General features: G+C 43.3%; 1 protein-coding gene across 1 annotated transcript in view; it reads left to right on the top strand.

The window, feature by feature from the left end:
• Positions 1-26,806, top strand: part of CPS1 (carbamoyl-phosphate synthase 1) — a 72,407-nt gene that overhangs the window by 5,024 nt on the left and 40,577 nt on the right. Inside the window, exons 2-15 of the mRNA XM_088474143.1 lie at positions 4,189-4,298; positions 6,573-6,717; positions 7,050-7,139; positions 8,802-8,858; positions 10,871-10,963; positions 14,024-14,113; positions 14,558-14,686; positions 14,777-14,883; positions 16,496-16,637; positions 16,712-16,789; positions 16,928-17,026; positions 17,376-17,471; positions 19,087-19,276; positions 19,428-19,585. Of these exons, the coding sequence (XP_088330269.1) occupies positions 4,189-4,298; positions 6,573-6,717; positions 7,050-7,139; positions 8,802-8,858; positions 10,871-10,963; positions 14,024-14,113; positions 14,558-14,686; positions 14,777-14,883; positions 16,496-16,637; positions 16,712-16,789; positions 16,928-17,026; positions 17,376-17,471; positions 19,087-19,276; positions 19,428-19,585 (1,584 nt within the window). The remainder of the gene's footprint in view (positions 1-4,188; positions 4,299-6,572; positions 6,718-7,049; positions 7,140-8,801; positions 8,859-10,870; positions 10,964-14,023; positions 14,114-14,557; positions 14,687-14,776; positions 14,884-16,495; positions 16,638-16,711; positions 16,790-16,927; positions 17,027-17,375; positions 17,472-19,086; positions 19,277-19,427; positions 19,586-26,806) is intronic.

The following is a 26,806-nucleotide window of genomic DNA, read 5'->3' as shown; positions in this document are numbered from 1 at the left end:
GCGAGCGGCTCTGAATCAGGCCCTCTGTCCCATCTGGCTGGTTGGAATGAAAACCTGGTAATGTATTGGAGCAAATGACAGTCGATCATATGATTTTAAACACTGAAAAAGGAAAAAAAAAAATTGTTCAAATTGGTTAAATTTGTGTGTTAACCAATTTGTCTGAACAACAATTTTTGGCTATTTTCCAGTGTTTGTGAGCAAATGGACGATTGTCATTTGCTCTCATACATTACCAGGTTTTCATTCCAACCAGCCAGATTGGACAGATATCTGACAGAAAATTGTATAGTGAATGCCCAGCTTTAGTAGCTGATTGGTTGAAGCACCATTTAAAATGAGTGACAACAACAATATCATTAGTTGATCAATTAAGCCCTTAGGGCCATATTCAATATGGGACGAAAAGTCCTATCACATCATTTTCGCCTATTTCCATTATACCCGTATTCAATTTAATTGACTTTTCGACCGGTGCAAAAAGTCAATGTAAAAAAACGGGGATCATTTTTCGCTTCTCTTTAGCAGGCGAAAAAAAGTGCAGAATTGGGGTTTAGGGGTGCAGGCTTAAAAAAAATAGCCTGCACCCCTGGGAAAGGTCCCTAAAAATAATCTGTATTAAAAAAAGTAAAAAAAAATAAAAATAGGGACACCCCAAAAAAAATATTTTACATTTTGGGGTTTAAAAAAAATAAAATAGGGATCACACTTCTAAATTAGCGGAATGGAGTCCAGAGGGGCTCCCTTATATGTGGCAGGTGTTTTCTTCATTGCGGGAGTAGCGGCATGTGCATTTTTGCTGAATTTTTTAAAATCATTTATTGGACTTAAAAATATGTTTGCACCCATTTTCAAGTACCCCAAATTTGATGGGCATAGTTATTTTTCCCAAAAAAAACCTTCTAAATGCTCTTCTGCATCACCTTCTTCAAAGCCGCATTTATGCACCTGCCGCGGCTATTTAAAAACCCGACTTTCTTCTGCAGGCTAAAACGGCGGTACCCATAGTGATCCCCTAGGTCTGGACATCTTTAGGGGGGTCCTACAATTATTTCCCAAAAATTTCCGTATTTTTTCGCCGATCAAAGTTTTGCCGGTTCCCAATTTTTCGCCTACTTTGGAATTGAGAACGGGGAATAGCAGGCACGGGCGCGATACTTTTCCGCCTGGAAAACAGGCGAAGAAGGTGAAAAATCCAGCAGGCGAAAAGTCTGGACTTTTCGCCTCCAATTGAATACGGGCCTTAAGGCGGGTATCCACTACTAGATATACAAACGAGAGCACGATTACGACATTGCAATCGTGCTCTCGTTTGTACAACTAGTGATGTGCCTAGACTGAACGTTCACTCGTTCAGCCTAGGCAGATTAAGACATGGACCTCTCTGCCGCTCTTGCTGCCGCCAGACCTCTCTGCAATACACGGGAAAGGAAACAAACAGCCACAGCCTGATGACACTGAACACTCACAACATGTGAGTGTCCAGTGTCATCAGGCTGTGACTGTTTGGTTCCTTTCCTGTGTATTGCAGAGAGGTCCAGCGGCAGCAACAGTATGTACGGGCGATGATAGATGGCAAATACGACCAGCGGGCACGTGCATCGCTGGTCGTTCTTGTCATTTGCATGCCCGATTTGCGGGCGATTTGTGGGCGATTACACGATAACGACGACGTTATCGTGCAATCGCCTGTTAAAATCGCCTAGTGGATACCCCCCTTAAGTATCCAGTCCCACTTGCTTCTCTTGTCTCAGCATTACCCTCTAGAACGCAAACTCTCATAAGCAGGGCCCTCCCTTCCCCTTGTTCTCATGACCCTACCTTCTTATCGACCTTAAATGTCCACCATCTGTTCCGTATAAATGCTTTATATTCCCCAACTATCCATTACTATAGAGTATTAGGTCTCTGTACTAATAAACGATAATCACAGTGAGTATTACTGGTTAAATTAGTGGTTGCTATATATTCATCCACAAAAAGAGATTTCTCTGCTTCCATAAACACCTTTATCCCAGGAATATACCACTAGTAATTCTCTTTGTTATAAACAATCCTGTGTGTAATAGCTGTATGATCTGTCATTATAATACAGGTTGAGTCTCCCATATCCAAAATGCTTGGGACCAGGGGTATTTTGGATATCGGAATGTTCCGTATTTTGGAATATTTGCATACCATAATGAGATATCTTGGGAATGGGGCCCAAATCTAGACACAGAATGCATTTATGTTTCATATACATCTTATACACACAGCCTGTAGATAATTTTATACAATATGTTTAATAATTTTGTGCCTTAAACAAAGATTGTGTACATTGGACCAATCAAAGTAAAGATTTCACTATCTCAGTCATGCTTAAAAAGATCCGTATTTCGGAATATTCCGTAAATCAGAGAATTTGGATATGGGAGACTCAACCTGTATTACAAACACGATCAGTAAGGTTTGCCTTAAGTAGTTTAGTATAGCTAAGTACAATGTTGTATATATACTATACTGTACACTGAAAGGTCCCTCAGTTCAATATACTATTTGTATTGTAACCCAAAAAAGGGCAAACACAAATTAGCACAGAAAGAGTTTGAGGCTGACAGGGAAAAGACAGGTCACACGGGTGCAAAAATGTTGCCTACGTGACATTATGTAATGCATTCATTGCTCTTATACATTACAATCTATTTGATTACAAGCCCCTGTATTATTTATACACCTCAGATGAAAGTTGTATTATCTCTATGAGGAAGACATGAAACATAAATGCAGGCAAAACTGTGCGAGTAACATTGACGCGTCTTCTATTTTTTCCTTAAAGTAATTTTGCACCTTGGTAAAACCATGCTGCACTGCAGGTGGGGCAAATACCACATATGCAGAGAGAGTTAAACTTGGGGGGGTGTGTCCAAACTTAAATCTAAATTACAGTGTAAGAATAAAGTTGTCCAGCATTTGCGGGCTACATGCAAAAGCAGCCGGTATTTACCCTGCATGCAAAAATAATAAATGTATTTGCTCACTTTGCAGGTTCAAAGTTACTTGTTTTTGTTTTTGCTTTGCTTTCAACAGACCCTGGCTCTGATTCATACCCGCTCGCTGCCGGAGGTAGCTCGCAGGTCTGAAGGGTGTTTTTAAAATTTTTTGGGACCAGGCTTCTGGCCGATTGCTAAGCTGTGGGTGACCGCCCACAGCTTTAGCGACCAGCCAGGTGATGGGTAGGGTCTCGTCTGCCGCAAGCCCCAGTGAGCTTCCGGAAGCTCCCCACTGACATCACACGTGATGTCAGTGGGGCCGCCCCCAAACGGCAGGCGTTCCTTCGGGAACGCCTCTGTTTAGCCATCCACCCCCGCCCGACCCGCCTACCAAATGTGGCGAACTGTCGATCAACATTGACAGCCGCCCCTTTTGGATGCGAGCGCCGGAGCGAGTGATTTCTCGTTTGCTCCGGGGCTCACGCAGGCGCAGTGCACACACCGCGCGTTCGCACTGCCCGGCCATCGACTTGCTTGCGAGCGGATCTGAATCAGGCCCCCTGTGTGATGATTAATTTATGGGCTGTAACTCAAAAACATTTTTTTTAGTGCTGGATCATTACCTAGAGAAACACACAAAATACTACAATGTCCACGAAACACTCACATTCATATATATATTTACAATATACATGCATTATGTTATTTTCAAATACAGACTAGGGGGTCTAGTTACTAAGCAGTGTTAGGAGACAGAGTGAAAAGTGATAAGGTGCCAGCCAATCAGCTCCCAACTGTCATTTTTCAAACACAGCCTGTGAGATGGCAGTTAGGAGCTGATTGGCTGGCACCTTATCACTTTTCACTCTGTCTCCTAATACTGCTTAGTAAATAGACCCCTCAATACCGAATGCTGTTGCATATACTGTAGTGCACAAATGTTGGGCAGCTTGATTTTTACATTGCAATTTATATTTCAGATTATATACACACCCCTCCCAAATCTAAATCTCTCTGCACTTCTTACATCTCCTCGCCTACAGTGCAGCATGGTTTTGCCAGGGTGCAAAGTTACTTGTCGTTATTTTTTTTGGGGCTTTGCTCCCAAATTACAATCACTCCCTACATGTCTTCCATATATGTCCACAAACAAATAGTGTAAGGTAAGTGATGATAGCTTTCCATATAATGAAATGATGAAATATTTTATGTTTAGGCGCACACTGCCAATCTAGTACTGCAAGATGGGACCAGAATGAAAGGATACTCTTTTGGACACCCAAAGTCCGTCGCCGGAGAGGTCGTCTTTAACACAGGATTGGGCGGGTGAGTTGGCCTTGAGAGGCTTTCCAAACTTTGTAAAGCAAAATGACCCAATCTTCTAAAGATATCACCTGCGCATGTAGAAATGTATAGTAGAAAAATGTAAAGAATTTAGTCCCCGACTTGCACAAGATAATCTTCAAATTTGCAGAGTGCGGGTCAATTTCAGTAACGTTTGTTGTACAGTCTAGATAAGGAGAGCAAACATCAAAATCTTTTTTTTTACAGTTACCCAGTGCAACAGTTTTCATAAATGCTCCTGTTCTATACAGTATAACTGTAGCTATAAAATATTCATTTAGACATTTCACAAAATTATTATTTTTTTTTGTTCTTACAACTCATCCTTAAGTACGTCGGATCCCCCGTCGCGTTGCACAGTGCCTATCGCATGTATGGGCCAATTTAGATTGCATAGCAAGACTTAAGGCGCATACACACTTAATGATTCGCTCCGTGAGCTATATCGTTGCTGTGTTTGCCGGGCTCAATGTCGTATAGGCTCAACGACATCGAGCCTATACACTGAACGATATCGATCAGTGATGGCACTGGCAGCATCCCTGAACATGCACAACCTGACGATATCGTTGGGTTAGCCTGCATGTTCAGGTGATGAAAATAAATTGTTAACAATCCGCAGAAGTGCATAGGCAAACGCAGGTGGGATTTCCGGCTGCCTGGAAACCCCCCTCACCAGCCCACACCATGACCAATCCTGCGTTTGCCACTGGAGCACGCATCGTTAACGATATCTTGCATGCACACTTGCCGATATTGTGAACGATTGAACAATAACAATATCGTCAGGTTAGCCTGCATGTTCAGGTGATGAAAGATATCGTTAACGATCCGCAGGAGCGCGCATCGTTAACGATATCTTGCTTGCACACTTGCCAATATTGTAAACGATTGAACAATAACGATATCGTTATTGTTAAATCGTTCACAATATAGGGAAGTGTGTACGCGGCATTAGGGGTCTACTAAGCCTTGGAGAGTGATAAAGTGGATGGCGATAACGTACCAACCAATCAGCTCCTAACTGTCACTTTTCAAACACAGCTTGTAAAGTGACAGGAGCTGATTGGTTGGTGCTTTATGGCCCTCCACTTTAACTCTTTCCAAGGCTTAGTACATAGGGGGTCATTCAGACCCGCTCTCGAGCGGCAGTACGCTCGCAAGCGGGTCGATGTTCCCCACTGTGCATGCGCACGATGGAGGGAGCTCCGTCGTGCGCATGCGCGAGACCCGGCGAGCGACGGGCTTTCCATTGCTCCGGGTCTCGCACCAAAGGGTGGGCGTGCTGGGGGCGTGCCTTTGGTGGGCGTGCCTGCCAGACGGAGGCGTTCCCATGGGAACGCCTACTGTCTGAAGCCGGCCCCACTGACATCACTAGTGATGTCAGTGGGAGCCAAAATCACTCCAGGGCTTGTGGCAGGGAGACCCTACTGCAGGGTCTCTGTCGCAAGTCCGATGGTCGCAATGGTCAAGACCATTGCTACCATCTTTTTGGCCGCTCGCATATGCTGTGGGTGGTCACCCACAGCTATGCGAGCGGCCAGGAGGCCGCTCCATTTTCATGGAGGAGGGCCCTGATTCAGAGCGAGCGCTCTGGTCAGAGCGTTCAGCTCTGAATCAGGCCCATAGACCCTTAGACACTCCGCCACAGGTAGGAATTACTGGACCTAGGGGTGTATTTACTAAGCCTTGGATGGAGATAAGGTACCAGCCAATCAGATCGTGGCAGGCCGTGTTTGAAAAAATTACAGTTAGGAGCTGGTTGGCTGGTACTTTATCTCCATTCAAGTCTTAGTAAATACACCCCTTATTTATGAATTTAATGTCCGTGTCACATCATAGCTGCTTCTAAAGTCTCTTATAATGTACGGGGTGCTTAGGATTAGTACTTTATTCACACTGGAGTTGGTGTAATGTGGCAGATTAAGCACAGTGCTGTGTGGCACGATGGCATTGGTACCAGTTGTCAGTCTTTTGCCTTTTTACCCAGGTTAGCGTCCCGGTCGCGCACAGCAGCGGCTCGCAATAACAGCGCCAGTATCCAGGGTACTCATTCTTTGTACTTTTATCGAATTAGTGATGCGAATACGATGTCAATTTGCTACAAAAACTGTGTGGCGGCACACATGGCGTGGCTTACTCGCAAAGTCCATGGGGCGCCAAACGGGGTTATTTCAGGTTAGGTGTATGTGGACATATCTGTATGTGACAGTTATTACATGGCTGGATATTCACTGTATTATCTTATGCCCACAGGTATGTAGAAGCTGTGACAGACCCGGGCTACCGCGGTCAGATCCTCACCCTCACCAACCCCATCATAGGAAACGGTGGAGCACCTGACACTAAGGCACTAGACTCATACGGTCTCATGAAATACATTGAGTCAGAGAATATTCAGGTACGTGCACAGTCATGATTTTACCTTTCACCTACGAGCCATATGAACTCTCTCACTCTATATTTCTTTGTATTGGCTTTGTGCCCAGCATACAACCTATACATGATCAGTGCACCATCATTCACGTGGCTGCAGGCTCACTCTGAGCACATGGCTGGTGCACGTCTCCCAAAACTCACACAGCACATTGTACCAATACACGTGCATGTCATGCAACCTTCACAATTTGTACAGTCATCCAATTTCAGGTTGTCATATTTTTTTTTTTTGTGAGCACAGTTAATAGTACAGGATCAAAATATCTACAGTATCAAAATATCTTTTTTTTTTAGGTGTCTGGCCTGCTGGTCTTGGATTACAGTCATGAATACAATCACTGGGGGGCAGTTAAGTCTCTGTCTGAGTGGTTGCATGAAGAAAAGGTTTGTAGATGCTGTTCATGTATTTGCATTAGGTTCACCAGTAGGTGGCGACGACACCACAAAGTGCTGCCACAAGATTTGTTACAGAGGAATCGTAAAGATAAATACCCTAGCCTTTTGGATCCAGCATCCACCGGGTTGAGGGGTTTCTTAGTGGGAGGAGCTCCCATCTCGCATGTCTTACTGGGGACAGACCGTGCACCGTTATTATATAGATTTTGCTTCTTATGAGTTAAAACAAAACAATTATTTCATACAGGGATGCAAACATATAACAGTAACATTTTATAAACTATAGGGCCCAGTGGGCATTGATGGCCCCATGTTATTATTCTAACCTGTTTTCTTATATATTTTCTTTTGTTGCTGCTTTACAAACAGAGGGGAGATGAGGCCCCAAACCAGTATCTTGCATATAGTCCCACAGGCTCTGCATTTTTCTCATACACCACTTGTTGCACTATGGGTCGTAAAGCAAATTATCTGCCCCCTTTCCAGATAAACTTACCCCTTTTCACACAGATTTGTAGCCAATGCAGTAGATGATCATGTTCCGTGCGCCCTGTGATGTTTGCAGAGGCTCTTGTGTGTGAGCCAGGACTGGGAAAGATTGATAGAAGTATCCTAGATATAACCTATACTATAGTCATTCATTCCTGTTACTTATGCTGGTGCCACATTTGACAAAACGGGCGTCACACTTGTCACATAGGATGAGCTGCGCAGCTGACTGTGGCGTCTCTGCGCACGCCCTGAATTCCGTACATGCTATGTACTTGGAGGTCATGTCAGAGCTGCTTCTCTAGTTCAGTTGGAACTCCCGTATAATTAACAAGTAGCTTCGTTTGTGGCAGCTCATTAAATTACTGCTGCATGGCCGATGATATCACATGCGGCGCCGTTGCAAGGTAACGAGGGATTGTTCTATCAAGCATTACATTGCTCAATGTTTACCCATGTTATGATCCGGGTATACATCGCTAATACCCCTTTTACACCAGAGCAAAAACCTGGGTTTTTGCTGGGTCTACCCGGGTCGCAGCTCAGTGTAAAAGGGTCCCTGAAAAATAACCCAGGTCAAGTGACCCAGCAATCCAACCCAGGTAGCTACCAGGGTTGGACCCAGGATGGACCTGGGTAATGGTGCAGTGTAAACGCTTCAACCCGGGTTATCTGACCTGGGTCATGCCTAAAATGAGTTGATTGGTGGTTGTGGGGCATTCACCTCCCACTTTTTATGACCTCACAGGTTTAGCAGGGCAGACCTGAGTTCAGTGTGAACAGGGCTGACCTGGGAGTAACCCAGATCGAAGCTGCAGTGTAAATGAGTCTGACCTGGGTCTGACCAGGGTTGGAACAATGTCCAAAAACCCAGGTCGGACCTGGGTTTTTGGTGGAAAAGAGGTATAAGTGTGTACCCAGCATTAGAATCTTTGCATACACATAAACGTTGTGAGCTATATTTTATGCTATTAACATAAGATCAATGAGCAATTGTATTCTGGCACCAAAAAAACAATATATCTAATTTACAGACACTTCATATATTACACTTATAATATAAACAGTCTTTATATTTATATATATTATATATTTACTTCTGAGCTAATTAACACCTTAGCGAAGCTCATATGATGAATTCTTCTATTCTCTCCTTACCAGGTTCCTGCACTTTGTGGAATTGACACTAGAATGTTGGCAAAAAAGATTCGGGACAAGGTACAGTCAGAGCTGCCTCATAATCACTTTACATATTAGTTTATCTTCAAAGGTTGATTAATAGCAAAAATAGGTATTTGGCCATCGAGTGCTGTTTCTGATAGACCTACAGGCCAATGTCCCACCCCTGCTTCCTCCAAGACCCTCTTCTACGATCCACCTATGCTGCTAGCATTAAGAAGAGGTATCGTTATATTTTAGTGCTAGGTGGCTTTCACGGCGCCCCCTCAGATTACAGGACCGTAGGCAGCTGCCCCGGCCCTGACTACAATCATTTTAGATCTCAAAAAAAGGTGAAAAAGAAAAGTAGCTATAGGAAGTGGAACCTATAGTCACTTATGCTGTTAAATTGAGTTTTGCCAGGTGACTCATAACTAACTAACTAACTAACTAACTAACTAACTGCCATCTCGCAGGCTGTTTGAAAAATGACAGTTGGGAGCTGATTGGCTGGCACCTTATCACTTTTCACTCTGTCTCCTAACACTGCTTAGTAAATAGACCCCTCAGTTTTGAAAATAGACTTAAAGATGTCAGGTGCTAACAAGTGATCTGTCATTGGAAAACCAGGACACGTGTGGGCGTAGGATAAACATACGGTCGCAACACGAGCAGCCACTTTATGGTGCCAATGGGCAAAATGTTTATTCAGAATCAGATTAATAATGAATTGTATGAGAGCAAATATTCTCACATGTAAGACAACAGTAATAGTTCAGGGATGGTTATAGTTAAATAAAGATGCCCCAGAGGGATGAAGTCATTGTCGCAGACTGATAATAGTGAACATACCTTTCTATCTATATAGCTATAATAAAGAGCTGGTCTTCGATTTTTCTCTAAGGTCTCAGGTCTCAAGTTGAGCCTCTTTAGTAAAAAAAACTCTTGTGTGCTGTAAATGATATAATTAGACTGCCTGCTCCAGTATACTGGGTAATAAGTAACTGGTGCTATTGTAATCTATAACAAGGAATCAGGAGCCATCTACCATGTTGCTAGTGCTAGTTAGAAAATGAACAAAAAAATCTGATTGGTTGCACCTTCCGTGCACCAGTTTTTTATATATGCCTCCTACACTGCAAGAGGTGGACCTAAAAATTGTATTAGCCAATACACCAGGACATCCTTAGATGTGACATTTGCTGAAAGGCATAAAAGTCATTAGCTGCACTGTAGGGGGTGAGTGCAGTAAAGCAATTTTGGGTTCAGCTCCACTAACTTTGTTCATCTAATGTAAGTTACTAAAGAATATGAATTTTAGGACAATAAGCTTTATATAGTAAATGTTCCCAGTGACACTAAACCATCACCTGCCTGTAATAGCAGGGAACAAATGGGAGCCTTAAATGAAAGATAGCTTTTGGAAAGTGAATGAGAAGATAACTCCACACACTCAAGTTTGCATTTCAAATAATCCCATATTGATGGATAAAATGGTAATAAAATCATTATGTACTGATATTTGTCAGTCCTATAATAATAGCCATGCTTCAGTGCTCTTACTGTACATTATCGTTCAGTTACTGGATACAGCTTTCACGCAGAAAATGAAATTACCGGGTAAAGCACTTTCTTTTACCCGGTAATTTGCAGATCAACACAGGTGTTTTTTCTGTGTGAAAGGGTCAACCCGGGTCTAAAATGCCGTCTCTCCGACCCTGGTAAAAAGCGTGGTCGGAGACCCAGGTTTTTCGACCCGTGTTGATTCTTTCACAAAGGAAAAATACCCATGTTGATCTGCAAATTACCGGGTAAAAGTGCTTTACCCGGTACTTTCAATTTCTGTGTGAAAGGGGTATTAGGCTAGAACCGGCAAACCCACCCGGCACTTTCAGTGTGAAGGCGGTATTACTGTACATATATATTTACTCCCAATAGTGTTACAAGCACTTCTTAGATATTGAGAAATTTATCAGGAATTGTAATGACTAAAATGAAGAAGAAAATGTCAGGAAATGGTTTATGCACAATGTGATTTTCTCTGAGTATAACTGAAGGATTTCCCTATCCAGGGCATTGTGCTGGGCAAAATTGAATTTGAGGGGCAGCCGGTGGAGTTTGTGGATCCAAACAAGAGGAACCTGATTTCAGAAGTATCAACCAAGGTTAGCAAAAATAATGTCAGTTCTCACTGGCGCTAATGCAGACATCAAACCACTGATATTTCTCCAATAACGATCCTACGCTATGGGGCTAATCACCGCGCCCAGAGGCGGGATCAGAAATAAGAGCTAACTGCTGCTAGGGGCTGCACAGGGTTCATCGTGGGTCTTTAAATAGCGTTACTAAGGAGAAGAAATTGTGGGACACAACCCGCAGGTACTGTAATTGAATCTGCCTTCATGGGCCGTATTCAATTTGAAGCGAAAAGTCAGAGGCCAGAACTTTTCGCCATTATCTGAGGTTTTGCCGGCGAAAAAGTATTGCGCGCGTCCCTGCGTAATGTGCGAAAACAGGACATGGCGAATTCAAAATCGTCAAAAAGTTCTGTCAGTTTTAGGGAAATCAGGCTGACACCCCCCTAAAGATGCACTGACATGGGGGATCACTATGGGTACCCCTGAATAGCCCTGCTAAAGGTATTTGGGTTTTTTAAAAGGTCTCAATAGGCTCTATTTAGCGTCTATGAGCAAGTGGTGAAGAATAGCATTTTGCTACTTTTTAGGGGAAAATAAGTATTCCCATCAAATTTGGGGTACATGAAAATGGGTGCAAGCATATTTTAACATGTGTAAAGTCAAGCATTAAAAAGCACCAAGACGCACCTTCAGCAAGCACCTGCAATCAAAAATACACCTGCCCCATACTTGCAGACCCCCCCAAAGGCTATTTCGCTAGTTTTTTAATTGTTTAATTTGTACCCCCACTTTGATTTTTTTCCACCCATTTTTTCAAAGTGCTTTTTTGGGATGTCCTTTGTGTTTTTTTTGCATTTTTTGATGCAGTTAGCGTCAGGGGGGGTGTCCAAAGGGTGCAGGGTGGTTACCGCACCTCTGCACCCCAAAACCCCAATTCTGCACTTTTTTCCCCATGGTATTCAAAGGCGAAACTTTTTCGCCTATTACATTGCATTGCGTTATCACGCCAGTGAAAATACGCAATAATTGAATACGGGGATAAGTTGAGACCGGTGAAAATGACATCATCGCCGAAAAAGTAACGCCGAAACGGACTTTTCGCTCCTAATTGAATACGGCCCTATGTGTTCTTCAGTAATGTGTAATTCCTCTTATACAGTAATATGGAGCCGTTATCTATCTTTTAGGCTTTTATTTATTATCCAAAGTAAAGAAACATTACATTCACATAAGCATGACATGTTTGTCTAGAATAGATCAACCTTTCATTCATCAACAGGTACTGTAAAAGGGTTTTCTACTAAATCCAATGGCGCTGTGAGGGGGGACAAAGCACTTGGGCCCTTCGCTGTCTGGGGCCCGTGCTTTCGAGTAGGGACAGCCACGCCCCTCCAATATATCATGGATCAGGTGACACAACATGTAAAGAGGGCTCTGATATTAACGAAGGAGTGTGCCCATGCCCTCACACCCTTGTCCCCGCCCTCTAGTACCGGGGCTTGATGGATCTCCCAGTGTCATGTACAATAAAGTCTACTCTAGCTGCATCTACTGTACGGACCACAGCTACAGTACAGTACATCCTCTGGTTGCTGAATCCACAACATCTGGAGGGTTAACTTTCACTGTTCCGAAAACTGTCGGGGAGACTGCTGATTTTCTGAGTAATGTGTCATATCCCAGAACAATTAAAGTAAACAATTCTGTGTGATGATATAAATGCATGGCTAAAAAGCACAGTAGGAATCTAGAAAAGGAACGCAATGAGCGCAGTGACGATTGTTTGCACAAACTTAAGACACTAAAATCAACTGAAGGTGAAAACTGTCTGCGTGATCACATGATTACCTATGGGTACCTGGCTGATACCAATGTGCAGTTTCCTTAGAGCTACTAAAGGTAATGTCATGGAGACAGGTAGCGGTGTAACTGTGCAGATATTTACTAAGCTGCACTGACATCTGCCACAAATGCCTTTCTCAGTGTAACATACAGTATAATTCCCTATATCTCAAGTTATAAGATGCCACTACACTACTGTATGTGATATATCCCAGCATTCCTGAGGAATAAATCTACAGCATGGGCATTTAACAAGCACCCTCCTGCTGCTTTGGAACTACAAACCCAAGCATACCCTGCCACAATTTTAGCATGCCCTAATAGCAAAACGGTGCCAAAGTATGCTGGGACGTGTAGTTCCACAGCAACTGGAGGACTGCATGTTAAAGACTCCTAATGTACTGTACAGTATATGTAGTGTGTTCAAAACTTTTTTACATTTTGAAGTTTTTTGGGACTTTGCAAATCTACAATATTCCTATAAAAAGGGGAACAGACTGAAGAGTTCTTATCATCTCTAGTAATCTGCCGTGGTCACAGATAACTTTAAGTCATACTTACCTAGTCTCCCAAAACATTGGGGAGACGCCTGCGTTTTTGTGGGGTCCCCTGGAAGAGAAACTGGCTAAACCGCATTGCCCCCACCTTCCGAATGAAATGTGAGCAGGACGGTGGAGCGTAATGCCGGGTATGGAGGATCCATGGGGAGGGGGGTGCAGAATTCGTGACTGTATGCCGTGAGGGGCAGGGCCTAATGGAGCAAAGCTTTCATCCGCATCTCAAGTAAAAGAATGAATGCTTTAAATAGATACTAATGTTTACCTTGAGCATATAAAACATATTTGGGAGCTAATCAACATGTCATAGTTGTGTGCAGTATTCCTATAAGGCAGGTGCTCGTGTTTGGTGGGTGTAAAGGGCCCATCCAAGGCCAATAGAGGACAATCTAACAAATATTTGCAGACTACACATGCGCTGCACCAGGTATACGATATTACAGTAGATGGAGGCTCCGTCAGTGGTCAGATCTCCGTCAGTGCAATTGACGTTTCTGGGCGGCAACAATTGTAGACATTGGAAAGGTCTGTCTCTGGCAGTGTCATGGCCATGCAGCCAGACTTTCCTATAAGGTGTGTGTATGGCAGTTTCATACGGATCTCGGTATCAGACCCACAGCTGGTTTGCAGAAGGGGCAACATGAAAGGGATAGTCTTTAAATTGTTACTTTCCTGCATGTCATTTTAGGAGATCAAAGTATTTGGTAAAGGGAACCCTGTCCGGATTGTGGCCGTGGACTGTGGCGTGAAACACAACATCATCCGTCAGCTGGTAAAGGTAAGACGGGGAAAGGTGGATGGAAATTGGAATGCTGGTTGGGGAATATAATAGCGCCGATTAGTAATAGTTAATAGTACTAAAAAGTTTTTGTTTTTTTACATTTCCCATATATTGGACGGGATGCATCAAAGCCTATATTGCGGTCAAACCTCCGATAAAAATTAAGTTTTCGGTTGTTTCCGGATCTCTAAATTGTTTTCTGATCTCAAAAATGATTTATAAATTTTTATATTTAATGAAAGATTATTAATGGATGCGACCTTGATCACCTATTTAAAAAAAAAAGTGAAATAAAAACAGTGAGCCTACATTGGCGAACTACTCTCTCAGCATGCCTTTGACCATATGAAAGGTCTCTGATGTTTTCTTCAAGCCTTGTTAGAACGTAGCCTGAGAATATTTTCATGTCAGTCTTACATATGTATATTCCTCTCACTGTAGCGAGGGGCAGAGGTCAATCTTGTCCCCTGGAATCATGACTTCTCCAAAATGGAATACGACGGTCTCTTAGTTACCAGTGGACCCGGGAACCCAGAAATGGCCCAGCCGCTAATACAAAACCTGAAGAAGGTAAGCCAGCTCCCCAGAGCACTCGCAGGCCCGCATACTGTATGTGGTGTGTAGTTTGGTAAGCTCATTTCTTTCCCCATAAATCCTCAGGTCTTTAACAGTGACCGCCCTGAGCCGATGTTTGGTATCTGCAAGGGGAATGAAATCGCAGCTTTGGCAGCTGGTGCCAAGACATACAGGTTGCCCATGGCGAACAGGTAGGATGACACTTCAAAATATTATGACAACGTACAGTGAAAACGAAGGGAATTAAAGCTTACAGTTTAGCTGCAGCAGGCAATAATTATACAATGTAAAGGTGCAGAGCCGTAACTAGACTTTTTGGTGCCCTGTGCCAGAAAGACCATTGGCGCCCCCCTCATTTTTCAAAGGGACATAATGCACCCAAAAAAGGGCCATGGCTTCATGGGGAAGGGCCAGGGAAGAGAGAGGGGAGGCCAGGAGATGCTGGGGATGAAATAAGAGGAAGCTACAAGCAAGAATGATAATAAACAGAAATGTGACAGGCCCAAACAGTGCCCCCTGACCTGTGGTGCCCTGTGCCATGGCACCGGCCGCACTATCCTAGCTACGGACGTGTAAAGGTGTATAAATAAATTACACGTTAATAGCAGTAAATCACCTGAATATATGTATTAGTTAGACACTATGTAGTGTCTGACATTAATGACAGTAAACCACGTGCAAATTGCACTAATTGAAATGCCCAAACTTACAAGTAGACTCATGGGACGCCGTTTATAGTTATTCGTCTGCTCCCATCGCATATCAGGGAAAATAACTCTCTCCCATACACTGAAACTCACCTTGTCCATAGAATTACTATGGGGCTGATGCACAGTGAGTACTATGCAGTTGGCGTAGATTGTCTTGTGCGTGTACCCAGAACAGTGTGCGCACGTCTATACAGCCATACAGATATGCGATATTCTGCCTGCTACGACTGCCTGTGCCTGGATGGACAGAGCAGCTTATTCAGACTCGGTCGTTAGCTCTACGAGCTCGTGACCGGGTCGATGTTGCTCCACGGGTGATCCGTCGTTAGGGGTCTCGTAGCAGACGGGGCGAGCTGTCGATGTTGAGTGACTGCTCGCCCCGTTTGTTGGGCGGGCCGGGGGCATGCCCGGCCAAACGGAGGCGTTCCTGTCAGAACGCTTGCCGTTTGGGGGCGGCCCCACTGACATCATCGGTTATGTCAGTGGGAGCTTCCTGCTCAAACAGAGCAGGAAGCTCACTGGGGCTTAAGGTTGACAAGACCCTACCTTAGGGTCTCGTCATAAGCCCCGATGGTCGCGATGGTCCTGACGCTGTGGGTGTTAACCCACAGCCTAACGACCGACATGGAGGCGGCCGTTCAGGATGCAAGCGGCCGCCCTGTTTCAGAACGACCGCTTGCATCCTATGACCGCCTCTGAATGAGGCCCAGAATGTGGTGGGTTGGGAGCATTTTAATGCATTCCAAGTATTGATTTGCTCTGTTGCAAACACACACAGACCGGTAAAAAAGACACTTATACGCCTTAGAAAGACATGGGGAGATGTATCAAAACTTGGGGAGAGGTAAAGTGGAGGGAGATAAAGTACCAGCCAATTAGCTTCTCACTGTCATTTTTCAAACACAGCCTGTCAAGTGACAGTTAGGAGCAGATCGGTTGGTTGTTTATCTCTCGCCACGTTATTTCTCTCCAAGGCTTCATTAATCTCCCCCATATTAGAACCTGCAATGAGTACATTTAATTAGTACATTCATTATGGTCTCTAATGGGACTAGTTCCGATAACTTATCACGCCTTGTGTTCCTTCCTGCAGGGGGCAGAACCAGCCTGTTATGAACGCAATGAATGGACAGGCCTTCATCACTGCGCAGAACCATGCCTATGGGGTGGACAGTAAATCCCTGCCTGCAGGTTGGAAGCCACTTTTTGTGAACATCAATGACCAAAGCAACGAGGTAAGGAAGGTTCCTAAGCCTATAATGTGTATGAGCAAGAATATATCTAAATATGGCTTAATCTGTATTCACAGGGCATCATGCATGAGACCAAACCCATCTTCACTGCACAGTTCCACCCTGAGGCCAACCCTGGTCCTACTGACACAGAGGTAGGGTGCAACAATCACTATTAAAGTGTTATAGAAAAGATGCTACGTCTATTGGACTTACTATACTTCTGCTGTGCTAGCAATTAATACTTCATACTCTTTTCGCTGTATACTGATATTTTTGTTTTTGGATTTCAGTTCCTGTTTGATGTCTTCATGTCAATGATAAAGAAGGGCAAAGGCACCACCCTGACATCGGTGATGCCCAAACCAGCTCTGCAGTCTAAGAGAATTGATGTAAGAAAGATACAAGATCTTCACTTTTCTTTAAAATTTAAGAAATTGAGACTTGGGGGGGTTATGTACTAAGCCTCGTGTTCTAAAACACAGCGCTTCTGATTGTGTGCATGCCTGAAATTTAAAAGGCAGTGTTCTAGCTGTGTGTTTCTAGTAAAGTCATTACCCTTTCAAGTGCCGGGTTTTTAGGACCAATGCTTAGTACATACACCCCCAGGAGTCAAAAACATAGTTCTCATCCATTATAATATAAATTCAATAATTTTTTAATGGACTCCAGTGCCTTACAGAGAAGCTTAAATCTCCTTTTTAATGTCTTGCTGCTTGTCTTAAATCTCCCCGTTTGCAGGTGTCTAAAGTCCTGATCCTGGGCTCCGGCGGTCTGTCCATTGGACAAGCAGGAGAGTTTGACTATTCCGGGTCTCAGGCGGTGAAAGCTATGAAAGTAAGTGAAAGGTTTTACCTCTGACTGTAGCACAGTAGAAACATTTTCTATCATGAGCATTGCTAAACAGCATACGTGTTATCTCGCTCCATGACTTAATGTTGATTTTATGAACATAATACGTATAAATAGTATCACTAATGCTTTTCATATGCAGTATATTGACATTGAAGCAAATCTCCCAATACATTTGGCTGGGGGGGGGGCAATTCATCAAAAAACTATTTTTGCAGCCATTCATCTGAAAATGTAAATTTTTTAAGGATTGGCGCATTATTTAATGTAGCGAATAGATTTGTTGTGAGGGCGATATCTGATGGGGTCCCTGCGTTGTAAAAGCAGCGTTCTATGAGGACTGGGAAAATGGCCCATTTACCAAGCTTCGAAGCTTAAAGTAGCTTTTCATATCTTGGCCCCATCTATAAATATGTACAGGATGAGCGGTGCACACGGGGCCCTGGTTCCAGGGGGGTCCACACTGCACACCCTGCACCCATGTTTAATACCTTTCAGGATTCCAGTACCTTGTGCTGCAGCAACGGCACAAATCACCAGGATAATGGCGTGGTGGCCATTTTCCCGGAGATTTGCACATGCAACATAGAGATGTCTCCGGGACCAGGGCGCTGACACCATGTTACCGGAGACCTGTGTATGCTCAATAGACTCTGGGACAATGCCAGTCTACTGCACCGCAAAGAGGAGGGGGCCCGCACACAGTCTGCACAAAAGCCCCCTCCTCTTTTAAACCATCACAGTTGCGATAACAGCTTGCGTGTAGTGTGAGTTTTTGTAGCCGTCCCGAGGCTGCAGGAGAGGGATCAGAAGATTATTTTCCTGCGAGTAAAGCCTCCATAGGCTTATAGCAGTTTACAACCTCTGAAGATGGAGTCAAATAACGGGGCCAAACTCCAAAAAGCTAAACTTTTCGGAGTTTGCTACATAGGGGGTCAGACCGTAGTCCCCATTGATAATAATGGGGACTGTGATCTGCAGCAGTAATTAGCCTTTTGCAGGCGTTTTCTGTGAAATCTCCTGCATTAGGCTCTTAGTACATAGCACCAATCATATAGCTCACAAAAATTAGCAGAAACTGCAGTTTCTAAATCATTTTATTTAAAAAAAAAAACCCCTTAATAAATAGGCCCCATAGAATAAAAGATCTCTGCAAAGGACTAAAGGCCCACTCCACCTACCCCCCCGTATAGACTAGCATGAGATCATCCGTCGATTCTCCAGATCTCTTGTGCAGACAGAAAGATCTGGAGGAGCGGTGGACGACCCCACGGGAGCGTGCAGTGACCGATATCATGCCCACACACGGACAATACAGCTGCGATACCGTTGCAATCCGTCGGATCGGCCGCTATAACGTGTGTGGGGATCCTTAGAGATGAAATGCCTCAATTCTACCTTGTACACAGCTGTTTCATTTATATTCAATCCAATTACAAGGTAGCCACACATGGCATATGCTAAGTTTTGCTGGACATGGTAACGTCTATAATAACGTGACCCTTTAATACGTATCTGGCTGCTCTACCAAGATGTACTATGTACTAAGTTGCTTGTTATAAGTAAGATGTGGCTGTCTCATGTGAACTTTGGTCTACAGGAAGAGAATGTGAAAACTGTTCTCATGAACCCCAACATCGCCTCCGTCCAGACCAACGAGGTGGGCATCAAGCAGGCCGATACCGTCTACTTCCTACCTATCACACCACAGTTTGTCACCGAGGTCATCAAGGCAGAACGACCAGATGGAATCATACTGGGGATGGGTGGGCAGACTGCCCTGAACTGCGGTGAGTATGCCATGATGAGGGTCGTAACCATAGGATACAGTTATCTAGTGATAAATGTTAGATTCTATATATAATAAAATTAAGTCTTTTATATTGTAGTAAGTAGGTGTATCAACATTTGTACCAACCTGTATTATTACTATCATGGCAGGAGTGGAGCTCTTCAAACGGGGGGTGCTTAAGGAATATGGCGTCCGAGTTTTGGGAACCTCCGTGGAATCCATCATGTTCACAGAAGACAGGCAGCTCTTCTCTGACAAACTGAATGAGATTAAGGAACCCATTGCGCCCAGCTTCGCCGTTGAATCGGTAAGGCCGCTGCTTGGCGCAGACAGACCAACAACGGGTCTAGGTCTTGGAGACAGATAAAGTGGATGGAGATAAAGGGGTCTATTTACTAAGCAGTGTTAGGAGACAAAGGGGCCTATTCATCAACACTAAAATAACGTTTTTAAGGACATTTTCCTTAAATAACGTTATTTTAGTGTTCATGATGACACTTAGCACAGGAGATATCACCGATATCTCCTTGCTAAGTCCCCCTGCGTTAATTTCCACACTCCCCATACATTAGTACATTACTATGGGGATATGGAAATTATGGTATTCATCAAATTCCGAAAATGATGTATTTTCGGAATTTGATGGAGTTACTATTCGCCACTGTGAGGTGGCAAATAGCAGGTAGAACTTACTTGTGTCAGCGTGGACAGGTCCCCCGACGTCTTCCTCCGGCACTCTGGTCCGCCAGGGCGAAAAGTCAATGTAAAAAAACGGGGATAAATATTCGCGTGCCTTTAGCTGGCGAAAAAAAAAGCAGAATTGGGGTTTAGGGGTGCAGGCTTAAAATAATTAGCCTGCACCCTAGGGTATGACCCCTTAAAATGATCTGTGTAAAAAAAAAAAAATCGGGACACCCCAAATTTTTTTTTTACATTTTGGGTTGAAATAAAAAAATTAGGAAAAAACACTTCTAAAATAGTTAAATAGATTCCAGAGGGGGTTGGAAGTATGCGGCAGGTGTTTTCTTCAATGTGGGTGCCAGCAGCAGAATTTAAAAAAATAATTTTAGGGACTTAAAAATATGCTTGCGCCCAAGTGCTCTTCTGCATCACTTCTTCAATGTCGGGAAAAAAACCCAGCTGCGCCTAATACAAACCCCGATTCCTTCAGCAGGCAAAAATAGGGGTACCCAAAGTGATCCCCCATGTCTGGACATCTTTCGGGGGGTCCCAGGCATATTTCCCGAAAATTCACATTTTTTTTCGTAAATGGGGTAAACGGTCATTTTAAAAAAACAGGGATCATTTTTCAATTACCTATAGCAGGTGAAAAAAAGTGCAGATTTTGGGTTTAGAGGTGCAGGCTTAAAAAAATAGCCTGCACCCTTGGGAATGCCCCCTTAAAACGAAATGTGCAAAAAAAAAATGGGACACTCCAAAAAAAAAAATTTCAAAATTTTGGGGTGAAAAAAAATAAATAGGGAAACAAAATGCCAAACTAATGAAATTAATTCTGGTGGGGTCCCCAAGTATCTGGCAGGTGTTTTTTTCATTGCGCAGAGTAGCGGCAGCTGTATTTTTGAAGAATTATTAAAATTACCTTTAGGGACTTAGAAATATGCATTCGATGGGACCACTTTTAAAAGAAAAAAAAACCTAAGTGCTCTTCTGCATCACTTCTTCAATGTCGGGAAAAATAACCACCTGCCGCATCTATTTAAAAAGCCGACTATCTTCTGCAGGCAAAAACGGGGGGTACCCATAGTGATTCCAGAGGTCTCGACATCTTTAGGGGGGTCCTACAATTATTTCCCGAAAATTCCCGTTTTTTTTTCCTATCCAAGTTTTACCCTTTCTCGATTTCGCCTACTTTGGAATTGAATATGGGGAATAGCGAGCACGCACGTGATACTTTTCCGCCTGGAAAACAGGCGAAGAAGGCGAAAAGTCTGGTCTTTTTGCCTCAATTTGAATACGGGCCTCTGGCTGGGATGTTCTAAATGGAAAATGCAGTAAAAACCCTGTTTTGGGGGTTTTAACGCATTTTCCATATGTATCAATGGCTAGCCGCCAAGGCTCCGATGCGGAGGGTAACGCCAGCTTTTGCTGCCATTACCCTATAGAAGCCTATGGGCTTCTATCACATTGTGCTGGTATGAGGGATCCGATCGGATCCCTCCCAGCATGCCCCGCGGCTCCCGCATCACTTTGCTCATGTGCAGATGGACTCCTGGGTCATAAACCCGGAAGTCCACGGCGCAGCGCTGATCGAAAACGACACCTCTTAACGGAGGAGCTGTCCTTTGCGGTACTGATCGCATATGTTAGTGCATATGCGATCAGTAACAATGCGATGTCTGGGGGGATGTACTCCGCAAGGTTAGTACATCCTGTCCATGTGTATAAGGTGTATATGAAACATAAATGCATTCTGTGTTTAGACTTGGGTCCCATTCACAAGATATCTCATTATGGTATACACATATTCCAAAATACGGAAAAATCCGACATCCAAAATACTTCAAGGTCCCAAGCATTTTGGATATGGGAGACTCAACCTTTAATACTTCCCGTGTGAAAGAATACTGATTAATGAGAAAAGCTGTTGAATAATTAAAGTGGGACGTAACCTGAATAAACCTCTGATATGTCGTACAGAAGAGCAGAATGTATCGTCCTCCCTTCCCTTTTTTTTTATGAAAAATGCAGACGCTCCCACAGTATGTCATATACATTTTTACACTAACTCTCTGAGTGATACAGAAATCTTTACAAAGAGGTGAAAAACTTGTATTTGAGATTGATGGGCCTATTCATCATCACTTAATTTTTACAAAAGCAGGTGAAAATTAAAATTTTCACCTGCAATTGTAAAAATTAAGTGTTCGGGCCATTCATCAATACGTTAAAGCAGGAATGGCCCGCTGTCCCCATACACTAGTATCACAGATATCTCCTACTTACCTTCCTTTTGCGGAATGGCCAGCTGTCCCCATACACTAGTATCACAGATATCTCCTACTTAGCTTCCTCTCCCAGAATGGCCCGTTGTCCCCATACGCTAGTATCACAGATATCTCCTACTTACCTTCCTCTCCCGGAATGGCCCACTGTCCCCATACACTAGTATCACAGATATCTCCTACTTACCTTCCTTTTGCGGAATGGCCAGCTGTCCCCATACACTAGTATCACAGATATCTCCTACTTAGCTTCCTCTCCCGGAATGGCCCGTTGTCCCCATACACTAGTATCACAGATATCTCCTACTTACCTTCCTCTCCCGGAATGGCCCACTGTCCCCATACACTAGTATCACAGATATCTCCTATTTACCTTCCTTTTGCGGAATGGCCAGCTGTCCCCATACACTAGTATCACAGATATCTCCTACTTACCTTCCTCTCCAGGAATGGCCCGTTGTCCCCATACACTAGTATCACAGATATCTCCTACTTACCTTCCTTTTGCGGAATGGCCAGCTGTCCCCATACACTAGTATCACAGATATCTCCTACTTAGCTTCCTCTCCCGGAATGGCCCGTTGTCCCCATACACTAGTATCACAGATATCTCCTACTTACCTTCCTCTCCCGGAATGGCCCACTGTCCCCATACACTAGTATCACAGATATCTCCTATTTACCTTCCTTTTGCGGAATGGCCAGCTGTCCCCATACACTAGTATCACAGATATCTCCTACTTACCTTCCTCTCCAGGAATGGCCCGTTGTCCCCATACACTAGTATCACAGATATCTCCTACTTATCTTCCTCTCCCGGAATGGCCCACTGTCCCCATACACTAGTATCACAGATATCTCCTATTTACCTTCCTTTTGTGGAATGGCCAGCTGTCCCCATACACTAGTATCACAGATATCTCCTACTTACCTTCCTCTCCCGGAATGGCCCACTGTCCCCATACACTAGTATCACAGATATCTCCTAGTTACCTTCCTCTGGCGGAATGGCCCACTGTCCCCATACACTAGTATCACAGATATCTCCTACTTACCTTCCTTTTGTGGAATGGCCCACTGTTCCCATACACTAGTATCACAGATATCTCCTGCTTACCTTTCTCTCCCGGAATGGCCCGCTGTACCCATATACTAGTATCACAGATATCTCCTACTTACCTTCCTTTTGCAGAATGGCCCGCTGTCCCCATACACTAGTATATATTCAAAGACAAAGAAAGAAGTAAGGCTCTTTGTTGGGGCACACATAGAAGCATTATTCAAAGATAATAAGTTTTAAAAATTAACTTTTAATATAAATATTAAAAATAATATTTAGAGGTACCAATAATAACAAATATAAATAAATTGGAGAAAATATTTATTAAGACAATTTCTGCAATTCACATACCACACAAGAAAAATAGTGAATATACTATGATGAAATAGGAAAATACCACAGATATTGGTATACAAGTTACACCATGTGCCGTCCTATTAACCCCAATAAAACAGTGCAGATATTTTTATCCTACAGTACCAGGTCTTCCTAGACGGTCTCCCATACTAGTAATAACCAGGCTTTTACCGTATCGCTTCCAAGATCAGACGGGTTTGGGCATGATCAGTAAAATATGACTGTAGGTTTAATTGGTGTCACTGAAAGTAATTGGGGATCTGCCCTATGCACATGACATATACTTGTAGAGGAGAAATGTAGGACTGTTTACAACAGAAACGTCCGATTGGTGATAAATTTCAAAAGAAGGAATGCAGCAGCATATCAACACCCTGTTTAAGCGTGCACTGACTTGGTCTCACCACAGAGGTGAACAAGCCTCAACATGGGCGAAACGCGCGTCCTCTCGGCTGATGACTAATCTGCTAATGTTTCTTTGAGACCAAGTCAGTGCACGGACGGGACTCATTATCACTCCACACTGGTATTGTATGTTACTGGCAGATGTTCTATCTGATTAGCCCTAATTAATACTTATCTTATTTTCATGTGATCATCTGCAACTTGCTATTAGGGGAGCAAATATTTCTAGTCCATATTCTTCTTTGTCAGCTTGCGGAATCTACATTTTATTTATATATCAATACATTGCCTATGGTTCATTGTATTTATTCAGCCAACAGCTGATTACTTGGTCTGACAACCTTATATTTTTGATCAGGTTGCAATATATTGATAGATCATTAATTTGGTTAGCTTAATTACTGAGGTTGAAATTGTTATCTGATGAACTGGTATATATATGATGTTTCTTTCTTTATGCTGACTGAATGTTAATTTTTCTTGCTCTAAACCTAAATATGTACTCTTGATATCTATGTGGGATATTTAACCCTATTATTCTTTACCCAGCTTAAACAGGGTGTTGATATCCTCTATGCTGAGTACATAGATGTAGCTTAAGATACATTTGGGTGTTGCTCTCAATTAATTTTGATTAACATACGTAGTCCATTTACCAATGTTTCCTTTCTTTTTTTCTTTTATTGCTTAATACCATTTGATTTAGGATTTCTATCATATGTGCTGCACATCGATGTTATCTTCAATACTCTCAGTCATATTATTTACTATGCTATGTGTGCATCACTAGTAAGGTATGCTGCTGCATTCCTTCTTTTGAAATTTATCACCAATCAATTGGACGTTTCTGTTGTAAACAGTCCTACATTTCTCCTCTACAAGTATATGTCATGTGCATAGGGCAGATCCCCAATTACTTTCAGTGACACCAATTAAACCTACAGTCATATTTTACTGATCATGCCCAAACCCGTCTGATCTTGGAAGCGATACGGTAAAAGCCTGGTTATTACTAGTATGGGAGACCGTCTAGGAAGACCTGGTACTGTAGGATAAAAATATCTGCACTGTTTTATTGGGGTTAATAGGACGGCACATGGTGTAACTTGTATACCAATATCTATGGTATTTTCCTATTTCATCATAGTATATTCACTATTTTTCTTGTGTGGTATGTGAATTGCAGAAATTGTCTTAATAAATATTTTCGCCAATTTATTTATATTTGTTATTATTGGTACCTCTAAATATTATTTTTAATATTTATATTAAAAGTTAATTTTTAAAACTTATTATCTTTGAATAATTCTTCTAAGTGTGCCCCAACAAAGAGCCTTACTTCTTTCTTTGTGTTTGAATATATACTGTTTTAGGCTGTGGGAGCACCACCAACACTGAGTTATGATGATTTATATCTATAAATGTAATATGGTTGGTTATAATACTTTTCTAATATTTTCTAATTTTTTGGTTCTGTGCGGAATCTCTCCCTTTTCCTTTACACCCATACACTAGTATCACAGATATCTCCTAGTTACCTTCCTCTGGCGGAATGGCCCGCTGTCCGCATACACTAGTATCACAGATATCTCCTACTTACCTTCCTTTCCCGTACTGGCCAGCTGTCCCCATACACTAGTATCACAGATATCTCCTACTTAGCTTCCTCTCCTGGAATGGCCCGTTGTCCCCATACACTAGTATCACAGATATCTCCTACTTACCTTCCTCTCCCGGAATGGCCCACTGTCCCCATACACTAGTATCACAGATATCTCCTAGTTACCTTCCTCTGGCGGAATGGCCCGCTGTCCCCATACACTAGTATCACAGATATCTCCTACTTACCTTCCTTTTGCGGAATGGCCCCCTGTCCCCATACACTAGTATCACAGATATCTCCTACTTACCTTCCTTTTGCGGAATGGCCCGCTGTCCCCATACACTAGTATCACAGATATCTCCTACTTACCTTCCTTTTGCGGAATGGCCCGCTGTCCCCATATACTAGTATCACAGATATCTCCTACTTACCTTCCTCTGGCAGAATGGCCCGCTGTCCCCATACACTAGCATCACAGATATCTCCTACTTACCTTCCTCTGGCGGAATGGCCTGCTGTCCCCATACACTGGTATCACAGATGTCTCCTACTTACCTTCCTTTTGCGGAATGGCCCACTGTCCCCATACACTAGTATCACAGATATCTCCTACTTACCTTCCTTTTGCGGAATGGCCCGCTGTCCCCATACACTAGTATCACAGATATCTCCTACTTACCTTCCTTTTGCGGAATGGCCCGCTGTCCCCATATACTAGTATCACAGATATCTCCTACTTACCTTCCTCTGGCGGAATAGCCCACTGTCCCCATACACTAGTATCACAGATATCTCCTACTTACCTTCCTCTGGCGGAATGGCCCGCTGTCCCCATACACTAGCATCACAGATATCTCCTACTTCCCTTCCTCTTGTGGAATGGCCCGCTGTCCCCATACACTAGCATCACAGATATCTCCTACTTACCTTCCTCTGGCGGAATGGCCTGCTGTCCCCATACACTGGTATCACAGATGTCTCCTACTTACCTTCCTTTTGTGGAATGACCCGCTGTCCCCATACACTAGTATGGGGACAGAATTCATCAAGCTCTGTAAATACAATATTTTCGGAGCTTGACTGCGGGAGCATTCGCCATCTTCAGATGGTGAATGCTCCCGCTTGTGTATTGCTCCTTCC

This window comes from Taudactylus pleione, unplaced genomic scaffold, assembly GCF_031769625.1.
Source record: "Taudactylus pleione unplaced genomic scaffold, aTauple2 ptg000147l, whole genome shotgun sequence".
NCBI lineage: Eukaryota > Metazoa > Chordata > Amphibia > Anura > Myobatrachidae > Taudactylus > Taudactylus pleione.
The sequence above is the reverse complement of the archived record's forward strand: the minus strand, read 5'-3'. Positions and strand labels throughout refer to the sequence as shown.